Source organism: Gobio gobio, assembly GCF_949357685.1.
Source record: "Gobio gobio genome assembly, chromosome: 13".
Lineage (NCBI taxonomy): Eukaryota > Metazoa > Chordata > Actinopteri > Cypriniformes > Gobionidae > Gobio > Gobio gobio.
Genome location: NC_137106.1, coordinates 51613412 through 51630036, shown reverse-complemented (window position 1 = coordinate 51630036; position 16625 = coordinate 51613412). Strand labels below are relative to the sequence as shown.

The following is a 16625-nucleotide window of genomic DNA, read 5'->3' as shown; positions in this document are numbered from 1 at the left end:
GTTTAGGGATATGTAAAGTGGGAGGAGTTGGACCAACCACGCCCCCTGGATCTTGTGTTCTGCTGTACAGACCATTTTCTCTTAGTTATTCTGTCACCACACTGCTGTTTATGTAAGTGGATTCCTAACCAATAAACTGCTATACCTTCAGGACATCGAAGAGCCAGATCTAGACTGGGACGTAGCAGCTACTTATGATGCCTGTGAAGATTTCGGAGTTGTTGTTCCAGAATTTGAATCCCCTTTGAGTTCAGATGGGTTGAGGGCTCTTGAACAGCTGCTGAATTCACCTGGTCCTAATATCCCTGTCAAAGAACTGTACTTGCTTTGTCGGGAGTTTGTTTCAACAAATATGAATTAAAAATAAATAAATGAAAAGCATTAAGACTGAACAGCATAATTGATTTATTTTGCGTTGAAGCTTACTTTGTATTGATGTACATTACAATTGGCAGAAATCTTGGCTGCTTTTAGGGTTAGTTCACCCAAAAAGGAAAATTATGTCATTAATTACTCACCTTCATGTCGTTCGACACCCGTAAGACCTTCGTTCATCTTCAGAACACAAATTAAGATAATTTAGTGTAAAGCTGATGCTGAGAAAGGCTTCAGATAGGCCTCCATTGGCATTCAGTACATTGACACTCACAAGACCCATTAAAGGCACTAAAAACATCGTTACAAAGTCCATCTCACTACAGTGGCTCTACAATCATTTTAAGAAGCGAAGAGAATAGTTTTTGTGCGCAAAAAATATCAAAATAACGACTTTATTCAACTTTATTCTGAACCTCTGACGTGAACTCAGGAAGCACCGAGCAAATCCGGCAAATCTCCTCGCTTCTGGGTCATGTGTCAGACTCCGAACGCTGGATCTGCGTCAGATTCTCACGCATGCGTCGCGAGTTCACGTCAGAGACTCAGAATAACTTTGAATAAAGTCGTTATTTTGATATTTTTTGCGCACAAAAAATATTCTTGTCGCTTCTTAAAATGATTGTAGAGCCACTGTAGTGAGATGGACTTTGTAATGACGTTTATAGTGCCTTTAATGGGTCTTGTGAATGTCAATGTACTGAATGCCAATGGAGGCCTATCTGAAGCCTTTCTCAGCATCAGCTTTACACTAAAATATCTTCATTTGTGTCTGAAGATGAACGAAGGTCTTACTGGTGTCGAATGACATGAGGGTGTGGAATTAATGACATCATTTTCATTTTTGTGTGAACTAACCCTTTAAGGTTTTTTAAGTCATTAACATGTATCAAAATCAAACAAGACAAATATCCAAAAGCTACTGCATCCCTATTATTTTAACATTAATAATGCAATAAGAGTTACAGAGGGTAAACGGTATAGTGAACTAGACTATGATTCAAGTTCATGAACAACTAAATTCAAGCTACAGCACCTCTATTCTCTAACGACAAGGGTACACAGTATAGTGAGTAAACACTATATTATTTCATGAACGACCAAATTCTTTGCTGTTGTTTACAGCCTGCCTCATAATGCCAAGGAACTCAGAGTATGTCGCTAGGTGCTGTGTAGGCAAGGTCACAGTACACGAACACGCATTAACTAGAGGGAAGCATAAACTATGCTGACCATATCGAAGCTGACAATTGTGTTCAAATTCAACATGTATTTTAAATTTCTCTCTTTGGGCAGAAGTAATGGGAACATGCCCCTGACCAGTAATCCACTGCATGAAACTGCTGACTGTGATCTTGTCTCCTTTAGTGCAGATAGTTTCATCAACCCGATCATCGTCCTCAACTCTGCTGCTCCCTTCTTCTGCAAAAAAAAAGAAAAGAAAAGAAAAAACGCATATCTATGTCTGCAAACTTGCTTGTATTAACAATACCTGAACTTGGACAGACAATAACTGGATTTATTTTAATTTATGACTCCATTAGATCATAATTTCGAATTTAGGATAGAATACCAATTAGTTGTTTTGTAATTTATATTTAATAGTTAGCCATACATTCAAATATTCATACATTAAATCAGAGCAATTACTAATTGAATCACTGGTGTCCTTTCTTTGTTCTCCAGAAGAAAATTTCCCAATTTGCAAGTCTTCCTATGCTTTCACAATCCAAACTCTCACTAAATCCCACCTCTCTGCCCTGACTGGTCAGATGGCCCAGTAGGTTGTTAGAATTTATGCAATTTAAGTATTAAGAGTAATGATGTTACCTTCATCTTCAAGGCTTTGGATGAAATCCTGCAAGTGATTCAGAATCATTGATTCCCTCTGCCTCTTCACTGAACCCACCTCGCTTAAAACGGGTGACAGGGCCATAATAAGAAAATCTGCATCAGGCTGCAAATCAAAATAAAAGAAACATTTTATTATGCACAGCTCAAAAGCCACCACGACAAGAAAATGCAAGCAACAATACTTACTTTTGTAAAGTGGCCAGGAACAAATAACGGCTGAAATAAAGGTGGATCTTGTTTTATCATTTCATGGAGGCCATAGAGTTCCAGTCCTCTGCACATTTGTTGCAGCATTGGGAGGATTCGCACAGAGGAATGCAGGACAACAGCACTACATAGAAGAATAACAAATTATATATATATATTTTTAAGGTAAATTAACTTATGTTAATAAAGTTTAATAGACGTTCTTAAATAAAAAAAAAACAATAAGAAGAATGTTAAATAAAAGGCCAAGTATACAAAATTGGTTAGAATCTCTGTCAGATTGAAAAAGTATTTTTAAATTTTACAGGCTTAGGTGATTAAATACTATTCTTATAATTTTACACCGACTAAAACTTAAGACTAAACTTTTTTCAGGTTTGGAAATTACACTTAAAATTTCACAAAATATATGTATTTTTTTTCTCATGACAGTAGACAAAAAAAACTTTAAAAAGCTGGAGATGCAACTTTACAGTACAATGTAACAAAAAAGTGAACAGAGAAAGGAGTAGAGAGCCAGATTGAAAGTACAAAACATCACAGAATCACATACTTTACCTGACAATGTCTTCCTTTCGTTCACATGTTAGGGGTCCTGTGTACCCACATGCTACGATTCTTTCAGAAAGGTCAAGCAAGGCCGTGGTGTCTGCGGTCTCAATCTAAAGAAATTAAAACTGAGTAACACTGACATACAGTATACATTTGTATACTGTATATAAATCTTAATTGAGTTGAATTAGAAAACCTTGTCAATAAGACCAAGCAGATCTGCATCTGTTATGTCAGCCTTTGTCAGCTGATCTTTATTAATCTCCCCAGAGGAAATACAATTGTATATCCACTCCATGAAAAAGTTGGGTGGAGGGCCATCCTGAGTAATGCTCACTGCCATTATTTCACCAACTACCCTAAAATACAACACAGAAGTTCATTTGACAAAGAAAGGCATTAACTGACAAACTGTCATAGGATTATAGGCTGGGTATTGACACACATTTCACAATTTGATTTCCACTCACAAGCTTGCAATTCGACAATTCGATTTGACTTAACATTTGATTTATATATATATATATATATATATATATATATATATATATATATATATATATATATATATATATATATATATATATATATATATATATATATATATATATATATATATATATATATATATAGAGAGAGAGAGAGAGAGAGAGAGAGAGAGAGAGAGAGAGAGAGAGAGAGAGAGAGAGAGAGAGAGAGAGAGAGTGTGAGTGTGTGTGTGTGGTGAGTGTGAGAGAGAGAGAGAGAGAGAGAGAGAGAGTGAGAGTGTGTGTGTGTGTGTGTCTGTGTGTGTGTGTGTGTGTGTGTGTGTGTGTGTGTGTGTGAGAGAGAGAGTGAGAGAGAGTGTGTGTGTGTGTGTGTGTGTGTGTGTGTGTGTGTGTGTGTGTGTGTGTGTGTGTGTGTGTGTGTGTGTGTGTGTGTGTGTGTGTGTGTGTGTGTGTGTGTGTGTGTGTGTGTGTGTGTGTGTCTGTGTCTGTGTCTGTGTGTGAGAGAGAGAGAGAAAGTGTGTGTGAGAGAGAGGGAGACAAACATGACATCTTGTTGTCAAGCTATTTGTGACATCTTTGAAGCTTTGAATGGCTGAAGCACTGATTGAGCAATTACATGAGACAGGATTAAGGTCAATGAATTGTTCTGTATCCGTTTACAGACCTTTTGGCATTCATTCATGATTACTTTGCGCTGTAGCCTGAAACTGGTATTAAAAATATAGGAAGACATGATATTTCAAGTGCACTGCATGCTGCTGCTTCACTTGAAGTGAGGCACATTGCGTGATTGTCACTGCATTAAAATGTGTCACAGTCATATTTATTGTTTGAATTTCACTTATCAGCACTAAATAGACTGATCAATTCTTGGGATATGCGAATCAGTTCGTTAAAATGAGATTGGGTCGATTTAAATTGAGACATCAATATTTTTTTTACCCAGCCGTAATGAAAATACACCTACCTGAAATTGTCATTCTGAAAGTCCGTAATCGAATACTTGAGATTTTTCCCAGTGCTGCCACCCTCAAAGAATTTTTCCTCAATTCCGGCCATCATTTCTGTGAAAAAAGCAAATTGCCAGTACTAATAAACAAATGCACTGAAGTTAGTTAATAAGAGGATTACATTTTATAAAACTGCATAATTTATGCAATGGTGTGGCAACATCTGAGGACAAAAACATACCAGTCAGGAATTCTTTCATTAGAGCACCACTATCTATCCCAGGCTCTCCAATGAAAGTGACTCTGAGGGGATTCTTCGGAGAGGACTTCTTCTGCCGCTTCCACTGTGTTATGCCTCGGGAGAACATGTCCTCCCTTGTGACACAGACACTGAAAATGGTTGAAGGGTCTATTGCCTCTTTAAGTGTGTTGATTGCATCTGTAAGGCTTGAGAAAAAGAAAACAGAGAGATGCATTTTTTTTTTAGCTTTTGGTCCATGTAAAAATAGGCACTAAAAATGTAACTTAATTGCACCTCTTTTGCTTGTCTTGCTTTTGTCCCGTTATGTCCAAATCTTGGTTTGGTCTATCATTAGCTCTGAAAGAAATTCAATTTAGCTAAATAAAAATTACTACCACACACAAACAACTAACAATAAGGAATGTAGGTTAAAACAATAATTTCATGAAAAAATAATAACCTTTCCCCACAGGTACTTGCATGTACTTCAATAAAGTCTTCAGAATACATGGCAGAACACACGGGACAAGATACCTTACAAACAAATGCAGAAAAACACTTTAAATACATACAAAACCACAATTACGTAAAAAAGGCACAACTACAACAACAATAATAATAATAATAACATGATATGGAAACACTTTAAAATAAGGATCATTAGTAAACTGTATTAGTTAATATGACCAAAAGCATGAACAATACTAGTAAAGCATTTATTCATTTTAGTTCATGTTAATTTCAGCATTTACTTGTACATTAAAACACATGTATTAAATGTATTGCTCATTGTTAGCTCATGTCAATATTGTTAATACATTAACTAATGTGAACAAATGACACCTTATTGTAGCATGTTACCATATACAAAAAGAAGAAACCAAACCAGTGTATAGTTTACATTTGAAGCTTTTCAACAAGAATATGGCATGCAGTTGCTGTACAGTTACAATTGTATAAAGCCATTAAACATAATTCAATGTAAATTGTAAATAATTTCAATTACAATTTCAAAGGAATAACTGAAAATTATGATTTGGCATAATCGTGCAGCCCTATATTATACCATTAGTAAGTAAAATTGATTACAGTCATTAAATGTATTATTTAATTAATCTGAAAATGAATCTGTATGAATAAATAAAATGCAATATCTTTTTTAAAATTACAAAATTTCCTTCTATAAAAATATACTAAGTAGTCCTGCATTGGTCTTACCATGGCATCCATAACTGCTGATGGTAAATCCAACTCATTCCCTAACTGTGGATGAAAACAAATATAAAACATGATCAAATTTAAGGAATTAACTTAATAGTTTACATAATTATCTATTGTTTAAATTACTACTTACATTGCCACTACACCGATTCATTTCTGTTGAAGTAGATGCCACTTCTTCATCAGTAGGGTCTTCAGGATCCTTTTACATGAAAAAAAAAAATAATTATTGTCAGCTGTGGTTGTATTAATAAGGGTAACAAAATAATTGCCTTCTACCAATTAAAATGGTATCAGATTTACAGTCACTGATGTGTTGATGTAAATAAATAATTAATAAAAGGGTAGTACATATTCTTCAGAAGTTAAAGTGGTATATGCATTATGACATTGAACAACCTACGTTAGCATTATTTTCATCCACTTTTGTAAAAATGGTATCGGATGACAGCGATCTCATCAGCGGTATCAGATCTCTAGGCTCCTATGACAAATAAAGGCTGATTGTAAATTGTGACAATTGTAAATTTGACTTGTGAACACAATGAAACTATTATTTAAAAAAAAAAATTAAATGGACTTCACCGATTCACTATCACTGCTGTTAATCCATATGTCTGTCTCACACTTCTGGACGTGCACAGCCAACAGCTGAACAGGCATGTCTGTGTGACATTTGACACATCGAGCTTTCGGCATTTTTACAAATTCTTTGGATGAGTAAGGTAAAGGGGAGATGTCCAGAGTGTTTTGAATTGGCATTATGTATAAACACCCCTTTCCTCCAGCCGTTTTAATGAGGTAGGAACCTGTGTATCCTTCAGCTTCCGGAGCAACCACATTCAGCTTTCGCTGACCAGATCCACCTGAAAAACACACACACACACACACACACACACACACACACACTTATTTGTTTCAAAAGACAAATCTGAATAATAAAAATGTTTTAGAACTTAATATTCTCTTTCATTGTAACATTGCATAGCCAGGGTAGACAAACTAAGACAGTTTCAAAAGTAGACATTTTTAAATAGTTTTTAAATAGTTTTGAAGCAGAGATGCTACTCAATGGAACAATCCAGTGTACTGATGTTTAAAGTTGAAATCACAATTAAACAATAAAATCAACCAAGTTATCTTACCAACAGCTTTATAGAGCATCCAGGCTCCCTCCAATGATTCAATTTTTGAATATGCCTCCAGCAATAGTTTAGATATCTGGTGGTATTAAAAACCTCAAACTTCATTAAGAAAATTACACTATTAAATATAGTGAGACAAATTATATATAGTGAGCCTAATTAAGCTGAATGAATACATTTTCTTCACAGACAGGGCTATAAAAAACAGGTTTTATAAAGAATGCTCTAGAAAACTACATTATTGCTGTGCATCTTCAGACAAAACAACAGCACCAACATATTTTAAAAGAGTCACTTTATATGTAGAACTTGAAGTGCAAGACCTCGGAGTGATCAGCATCCTCTGGGATGGCAACAGTCCTCCGTCCTAGTCCAGCCTGTAGAAGTGTTAACTCATCATATGCTTTTGGGGTCCGTTCAACACTTTTATTCAGCAGGAAAAACTGGATTGGTGTTGACCTGGCAGGCCTTTTTTTAGGATTTGGGATAAAGCCTTTTCGTGCTTTGAAAAGACCAGGAAATGCTCTAAGAGAAAAAAATAATGTGTTAATCATGTATTAAATTAGTCTTGAAGCACAATCCCAATAGAGTCAAACCATCTATTACAAAAAGTTGTAACTTCTAAATGTTTAGGACATTATGATGAAATGTAGGCCTATATGCATTACTTAAGGACTGCCACTATATGCACGTTATGCTTCCTACCAGTACTTTCTTATGTAACTCTAAAATTGGCTTATCTGAGAGATCCAAACCTGGCCATACTCTGGTCCACTGAATTTCCTGATGCAACACCACTAAGGGTGCGCTGCGGCCTCGCTGCAGACTGCACCCTGTTGCCAGGGGTTGCCTGACCCTGTAGCTGTGACCCTGTATGCTGGCTCCTGCCTGCTGTGACCTGCTCTCTCTGAACCTGCCCTTCATCTGTTGAAATGATTCAAAACTGTGTACAAAACCTATGCCCTCTTTGACTATGCTACGCAAAGCATATTATTATGACCAATGATAATTATTACATTTAAATCTAAACCAGGATGCAGTGTTTAATTCAATAAAATGCCTCACAACATAATTAACGTTAACTTAGCCATCCGCGATGGTGAAGGGGACTCACCACTTAGAGCCTGCCGTAAAAGGGACACAACATGCCTGGCAGCATTCTGCAACTCGGCCTAATGTATATGAAAAGCATTATTAGGCCTTACTGATAGACTGTCTACTAAAATTACTGGCAATAAGATGTTTATCATCGTTTTATAGCTTAAAGATAAAGAATATATGCAATAAATAAATAAAAAAGTTTCAGATATTTATTTTTACGTATAGAAACCATATAAAAGTTTATAGTCGTGGGGTTGGCTTCAAGCTAGTTAAACAACTACAAAGCATGTTGAATAAAAAGTTATGTAGTATTGTGTAACAGTAAGCACACACAAATATAAAACGTTAAAATAAAATAGTAAAATTAGCAATCACTAACGAACTTACCTCGCTTTGATTGTCCATCTTGATACATCTCTGGGACTTCCGGCCCGGGAAAACGGAATTAACCAATGAAATTTCAGGTTACAATGAAAGACGTAAAGTCCCGCCCCACGACTGACAAAAAGAAAAAGTTTTCGCGCGAGCAAAATAGAGTATCGAGCGCGAGTGTGGCGAATGACGACGCGCGTGCTGCGAGTCGTGTCCGAGCTTGCAAGGGCTTGATTCGCGCGCAGAGTACATGTCATGCGCGCGCGCGGGTTTAAAAGGAGCTCGCGCGCTGCCGTTTCCTCGCGCTTAGATCTGTTATTAACTCGCGGGAGTGATTTACTGCGCGCGAAAGCGTCAGCTGTGCGCTCGGTTATTATTGGCATTAAAATGCCGCCATAGAGTTCTGTCTGAATGAGTACATGAAATCACGGCTGTCAGATGATAAGAATTGGAACTCAAATGTCATTTAGAAAATTAGTCCTGTATTAGTAGTGATATAGTGTCATAGTTCATGTCCACATTAACCACTACGTTGTAATACCAGTGTATGTCATCATACACATTTGTGTCCTCATAAATCACATAAAGAAGCACAGAGAGAGAGAGAAAGGGAGTTTCAAAAATAATACAACACTGCCACCTTTTGGTGATACAGGGGAGGGCACACAAACAGCCAAAAACATTATTAAACTTTGACATGTGGCCATGGCAGCATTATTTGAAATATCAGGAATTCATTCATATGTCTCTATCTGTCATGTTTTCACATTATACTGATGAAGTTTGAAGTCAATCTGGTGAAAATAAGATGGTGATTCAAAGCATTTTTGAAAGTGACACACTTCCTGCTGCCAGTTGGTGGCGCTATAACTTTGACTCACAAAAGTCATATCCATGTGATCGGCCTCTTACAACGAACACACAGCTGAAGTTTCATCCAAATCAGTCAATGTTTGCACAAGTTATTACACACTTCCTGTTTACCTTTTCTCGCCATAAATTCGTTGCTTCGCCACGGCCAAACCGTTTAAGATATCAAAAATCCGTTCGCAATTTAGCATCCTCTGTGTCTTGACTTCATGCTGACCGAGTTTGGCACTGATTGAAACAATGGCCTCGGAGGAGTGTATTAAATTCCATAGCATGTGTTTTCAGAACAACCCATATTAGCTCACTTCCTGTTGGGCTGACACGTAACTTAGAGCACGAAAGTTGTTTGGCCCGATGAGGTCTATATGTGTACCGAGTTTCATACATGTACGTGCAAGTGTGTTTGATATATAGACCAAGTTTTCAGACACCACTTTAGGGGGCGCTGTCGAGTCCCCCTGCCACGCCCGGGTACCAGCTTCAGCCCGGCTCTGATGGCCGCGGATTCCGATGTGTGTGCAAAGTTTCAAGAGTTTTTGAGCATGGTAAGGGCCCCAAAAGTGCCCGAGAAGTCGATAAAATAATAATAATAATAATAATAATAATAAGAAACAGAGGAAGAACAATAGGGCTCTGCGCCCTTTCAGGGCTTGGGCCCTAAATATTCACTGGATGGTCATATACAAGTTCACCACTAGATGGGGGAAAATATCACACAGTGTAGCTTTAATAATACATGAATAATTAATTCTCAACGGTTGGCTGGTGACTTTAACAACATTAGTTAGCATGAACTAACAATGAAAAACACCAAAGTGTTTATTAATCTCAGTTAATGTTAAATTCAACAGTCATTAATACATTATTGCAGTGGTTCCCAAACCTTTTATGGTGTGTTCACACCAGATTCGCGAATGAAGCATTTCGCCCAAGTGATTTACATGTTAAGTCAATGCAAAGACGCAAATAGACATTCTGCGGCGTGATTCATGCGAATGAGGTAAAATAGATTTTACTCAAAACAAACTCAAATTAAAAATAATTTGTTTATAGTCCCCGCACAGGAGAGACATGGTGTTCTTTCCAAACAAAGGGAAAATTATATTGGTATCAGCATCTGCTATCGGCCAGAATATGATGAAAAATATCAGCATATCGTGTGGTGTATGAAGAACTATTAGTCTCAGTCTGGAAAAATCCTTCACTAACAAGCAGTATATTTAACTCACCCGGTTGTGTGTGTATCACTGTTGTCTCTCACAGGAGGCTGTTTAATGTCACACAGAGACACTGAAGAGTTACACTCATAAAGCCTAAATCCAGCATAGAGGGGTTCAGTGAATGTGGTTCTGAATGTGTGTAAGTGTGTGAGTGTGTGTGCGTCAGAGACGCTGTAGAAGGACAGATTGCCGGCCGACACATCCACATACACTCCTACTCTCTTAGAGGATGAAGGGACGGCAGGAATATCAGTCTCGTTCTTATTGTAACCGACAGTGAGTCCGTCATCAGAGCAGTTCAGACTCCAGGATATGTCATTGGATCCAAACACACAGTCAGTCCATCCTTTCCTGTTGATTCCTTTATATGTCACTGATACAACAGCTCCATATCCGCTCCATTCAGCCTCCCAGTAACAGCGTCCAGGCAGACTCTCTCCACACAGAACCTGAGGACACTCACCAAATCTCTCTGGATGATCAGGATATGGCTGCTTCTTTCTCACATGCGTCACCTTCCTGTTCTCATCAGACAGAATGAGGCGAGTGTGTGCTGTGTTTGGATCCAGTGTGAGATCACAGGCATCTGAACACAAGAAGAGAGAAACATTTCACTAAAGGAGACAAATCAACATCAAATCACTAAATGATTGTGTGTGTAGACCTACATTTGTGTAGTCCTGCTGTAATTTTGACCTCTCCACAATGATCAACACTATAAAACACAAACACGATTCATATTCATTTTATAAAGGTAAGACAAAAAGCATGCACGCACACACACACACACACACACACACACAAACACACAAGGGGTGTAACAATATTCAAACCGAACTGAAAAAACACGATACACCACCCATGGTTCGAATCGGCCCAGCTCTCACTTATGCCACAAAACACATTTTTTCTTCCTAAACATTAGATTAAATAGTAATTAGTACACTTTTAACAACTAATAAGAGCTGTATTTTTACTAAATATACAGTAACTGTTGTCTTCCTTATGTGACTTGGGCGATCGCTCAGGCTGCATGGTGGAAGGACAAAGAGAGCCAGTTTCCCCATTTAGCCAGGTTGGATACATTTTCGCCGGTTCCCGCTTCCTTCTTTCCATAACAACGAACCGTGTTACAAAAGATAATAAAGATAAAGTTAATAAGTTAAATTATTGTTGTTGTTATTATTAAGTTAAAAGTGAATCTAGTGTTATTATTGCTGGTGCCCTGACCCACAGCAAACAGAACCAAACCAAACCGTGGCTCCAAAACCGTGATATGAACCAAACCGTGGCATGGGTGTATCGTTACATAGTTGTTAAATACATTTTATTTGTGTAATTGTTCTATTCTAAATTAAATATTTTTTCTTCTAAACGTCTCCTTGTATCCCTTTATTAAAGAAAATCTCATTATTTGACATTTACATTACATTTCATATGGATTTATTACATTTTCATTCTGCCCCTAAAGTTTTTTAATGAGCTCCTAAAATTTTCACCGTAGGAGCACATGTGCTTCTTGGGAAGAACGCACACTCAAAAAAAAAGGTACAGTGGAGGTACAATTTTGTTCCTTGGGGAACAAAACGTATAACTGTACCTTTAAAAGGTACACAATTGGTCCTAAGGGTACAATTATACCATTGTTTTCCTCACTTAGAGCAGAAGTTCGGTCCTAGAGAGCCGCTGTCCTGCAGAGTTTGGCTCAAACCATGAAAGACTCTATAGAAGCTCTTATTGAGAATTAACAGAGGTTTACCATTATGGAGATCAGTGTTTTATTTAGTTGTGCAGTTTGACTATTGGCTTTTTATGTGAGTTTGTGGTTTTTGTTACTGTGTTAACAAAACACATAATCTGTTCAAATCAAAAGAAGCCGTAAACAAAAATTAACATGAAGAAAAATGTCTTACTAAACTCATCATTGACTAAAAATGTTAATAAATTATATTCACCAACAATACTTTCTTGCCACAGATCAGATGTTCTGAATTCTGATTTTGAAAGACATTCTATGGGGAAAAGTTTAGACGCACACAGATATCAAGAGTCAGCATCTCAACAATGGTGACATACTTAATGCTGCAATGCATGCTGGGAGCCATGAGTTTTATACTGTGGTGGTTTAGTGGGGTTGGAGCTAAACTCTGCAGGACATCAGCTCTCTAGGAACGAATTTGCCGACCCCTGACTTAGTGGTACAGAAATGTACCCTTAAGGGAACCACCCCAGTGACGGCCACTTGTACCTCAAAAGGTACAATTTTGTACTCTTTTTTTGGAGAGTGTAAGAGTCAAATCCTGTCTGTGTGCATTCAGTGTGTATCAATTGTGCTGACCTGTGCTGCAAAACGTTCAACCTCTGTAGCACCAGTGCTATGAGTAAATAAAGATAACGTACAGCCCTGCTTTAAGACGTGTTTTTCTCAGAGCTTAATTTACATCTGTAAATGTTAGAAAGGATTTCCAACATTAGCGCATTTCCATGCATGAATGCGTAATAAAATATACATTCTGAATAAAATATTTTATATGATAAATTAAGTGAAGGTTTAAAGTTGTACATGTAACACAAGTGATCATATTTTATGAAAGCAGGGCTACTGTTGGAATAGACTAGAGTATTAATGCAATATAATTACTGTGTTCAGATGAGTGAATGTGTGTTTCTCACAGCCTACCTCGTGCTTTTGTTTTTGTTTATTATCATTTATAATTTAGTCATTTCAACTTCTGCTTTAAATGGTAAGCAGTCAGATGTTTTTTGGTTTAGAACGCAGTGTTTATCTTTTAACCCTTTATTGCACATAATGTACAGCACAGCCTACAGAGATTAATTCACTATATTTGTTTTCATGGGGAGTTTACTACAGGGCCCGTATTCATAAAGAATCTTAATGCAAAGAGTAGCTCCTAGTGACAAAATTCTAAGAAAATTCTTAGAAATGTGGGCGTTTACTCTTAAAATTAAATAAAAAATCCTAGTAAAGAAAAAAGTAATTCAGAAAGCATCTTAACCCTTAAAAGAGGTCTTAAGATCAAATTTGTTAGGAGCACAGATGAGGACTTTTAAGAGGCTTAAGAGTTTCTTTAGCAGCGGAGAAAATGGCAGAAAGACGAAGAGGGAGAAGAAATGTGTTGCAGACGATGGATGACAGTGATTTAATGAGACGCTATAGATTAGATCGTGCAGGGATCATGTTTGTTGCATTAAACCCAACTTTCTAACCACCAATTAAATAGACATGCCAGCAATCAGTGTAATTGGAAAGAGTGGAACAATGTTTATAATTCTAAGCCAATCAAATACCTTATAGGAAATTAACAGCATGGTAAATAATAAAAGGATTTATATACACTGAAAATAATGATTTGTTGAATTTACTAAAAAAAATTATCGTAAGTGGTCGCAATCAATTTATTTGATCTCAATTGAAACAAAAACACATGCAATTCCCATAAAACCAATTCATTTTTTTAAATTAAAATAAAGAACTAAATTTAAATTATTTAAACGAGCACAAATTAATTATGCTTAATTTAATTTTTCAGTGTACATAATATATAATGTGTGTGTGTGTGTGTGTGTGTGTGAGTGAGAGAACGGTAAAATAGGACAATTTGCAGTGACCCTATACTTAAAAGCACTCCTTTTTTCCCCTTTTTGGACAACCAACCAATCACAGTCTTCAAAAGACTGTGTCATACGTAGCAACGGGGTCAGCCCCGCCTCTTCACTAAGATAAAAGTTTTTGTATTGTCCTTGCTCAGAGTTGCTCTCAGATCGGTCCCGAATAGCTCTTAAGCTAAGACTCCTACGTAAAAGTTTTTAAGCTAAATTAGGAGTTTTCTGAGAGGACTCTTAGAATCTTTATGAATATGGGCCCTGGTTTACACTCACCTGGGGTCAGAGGTCACTGCTTCATCACTGGGGTCAGGAGGATCAGGCATGGATCTGTCACTCTTCATAGACACATAGCTGGTTTCTGGAGATGACGATCTCTTCCTCTTCTCTCTGTTCTCCATAGTGAGAAACTGACTTCACACCTGCACATGGAAACATTGAGAACAAATCATAAATAACATTTAGACTATTCCTATAAGTCCAGGGAAAACACTCCCAATATTACACACACAATGACATTCTAGAGATTTCTGTGCTTCAGACTGTGTAGTTGCAGCAGTTTGTGGAGGATCCTTTTCTTCTGAAGTCCATAAAGTACTGGGCCCGTATTCATAAAGATTCTAAGACTCCTCTCAGAAAACTCCTAATTTAGCTTAAAAACTTTTACGTAGGAGTCTTAGCTTGAGAGCTGTTCGGGACCAATCTGAGAGCAACTCTGAGCAAGGACAATACAAAAACTTTTATCTTAGTGAAGAGGCGGGGCTGACCCCGTTGCTGCGTATGACACTGTCTTTTGAAGACTGTGATTGGTTGGTTGTCCAAAAAGGGGAAAAAAGGAGCGCTTTTAAGTATAGGGTCTAAGCCTTCACTTTGAAATTACAAGCGCAAATTGTCCTATTTTACCGTTCTCTCTCAATCTCACACACACACACACACACACACACACACACACACACACACACACACACACACACACACACACACACATTATATATATAAATCCTTTTATTATTTACCATGCTGTTAATTTTCTATAGGGTATTTGATTGGCTTAGAACTATAAACATTGTTCCACTCTTTCCAATTACACTGATTGCTGGCATGTCTATTTAAAGGGTTAGTTCACCCAAAAAGTTTGAATCACCAAATTTCAGCAGTTTGTCGGTTTGACACGCGATCCGAATCATGATTCGACTCACTGATTCATAACGCTTCAAAGCTTCATGATGCCTTGTTTTGAAATCGCCATCACTATGTAAGTCGTTATGTAGGGTTTTTTTGCGCACAAAAACTATTCTCGCTGATTCATAAAGTTATTTTAGAACCACTGTAGTGAGATGGACTTTGTAACGACGTCTTTAGTGTCTTTTAAGGGTCTTGAGAGTGTAAAGTGCATTGAGCCAATGGAGGCCTTTCAGAGCATCAGATTTACACTAAAATATCTTCATTTCTGTTCCGAAGATGAACGGAGGTCTGACGGGTGTCGAACGACATGAGGGGAAGTAATTAATGACAGAATTTTCATTTTTGGGTGAACTAACCCTTTAATTGGTGGTTTGAAAGTTGGGTTTAATGCAACAAACATGATCCCTGCACGATCTAATCTATAGCGTCTTAAGTCACTGTCATCCATTGTCTGCAACACATTTCTTCTCCCTCTTCGTCTTTCTGCCATTTTGAATGACCATCCCTCCGAAACCCAATTTATTAACCTTTATATCTAGGACACCTTTTCGTTTTTTTTTTTTTTTTTTTAATAATAAAATATTCAGAACAGATGTGGTCAGGTGTATAGTGTGCACAGTGCACCGTATGAGTACACCTGACCACATCTGAACATATTTTTATATAAAAAAATAATAATAATCATAGTTACAACTATTTAATGGACACTTTTCACATCTCTTTAAACCTGTGAATCGATGTCTGTCCTAGAGAATCGCAGGAGTGTTTAGTATTTACTCAAAATGTTCATATTTACATCTGTATTTCAGATCGTAAATAATCCGTAAACTCAACGATTCCCCACAGCTCGACATCATTTTAATCAGATGAACTTCTGCAAATGTCCGTTAATATCTGAAGATCGAGTTGATAAAACACTGCACAATAGGCTAGGACATGATGATCAGAAGATGATAAATGAACTTACCGTGATGAGATATTGATGACTATTTTTGACTTCGAAATGTGAATTTATATCCCGGAATAATCGGTTTCGACACAAATGTGTTTCCTCATATTGCAAGCTGCGTATGAAACCGCATACTCATTGAGTAGGTGCTTAATTTCAATAAGTAATGATCGCTAAAAGAGTACAGGTACTATATCTGATCGTGTATGAATGCGATCCGATTCCGCTCTTTATGCGCCATGTTGATGTTATCATGACCTACGACGTTATC

General features: G+C 37.2%; 1 protein-coding gene across 1 annotated transcript in view; it reads right to left on the bottom strand.

Annotated features, from left to right (window-relative positions):
* Positions 1–16625, bottom strand: part of LOC307136153 (uncharacterized protein) — a 33179-nt gene extending 16554 nt beyond the window's left edge. Inside the window, exons 1-4 of the mRNA XM_079832936.1 lie at positions 16373–16625; positions 14497–14642; positions 11265–11311; positions 10606–11182 (exon numbers count right to left, since the gene is read on the bottom strand). Of these exons, the coding sequence (XP_079689062.1) occupies positions 10606–11182; positions 11265–11311; positions 14497–14621 (749 nt within the window). The 5' untranslated portion in view covers positions 14622–14642; positions 16373–16625. The remainder of the gene's footprint in view (positions 1–10605; positions 11183–11264; positions 11312–14496; positions 14643–16372) is intronic.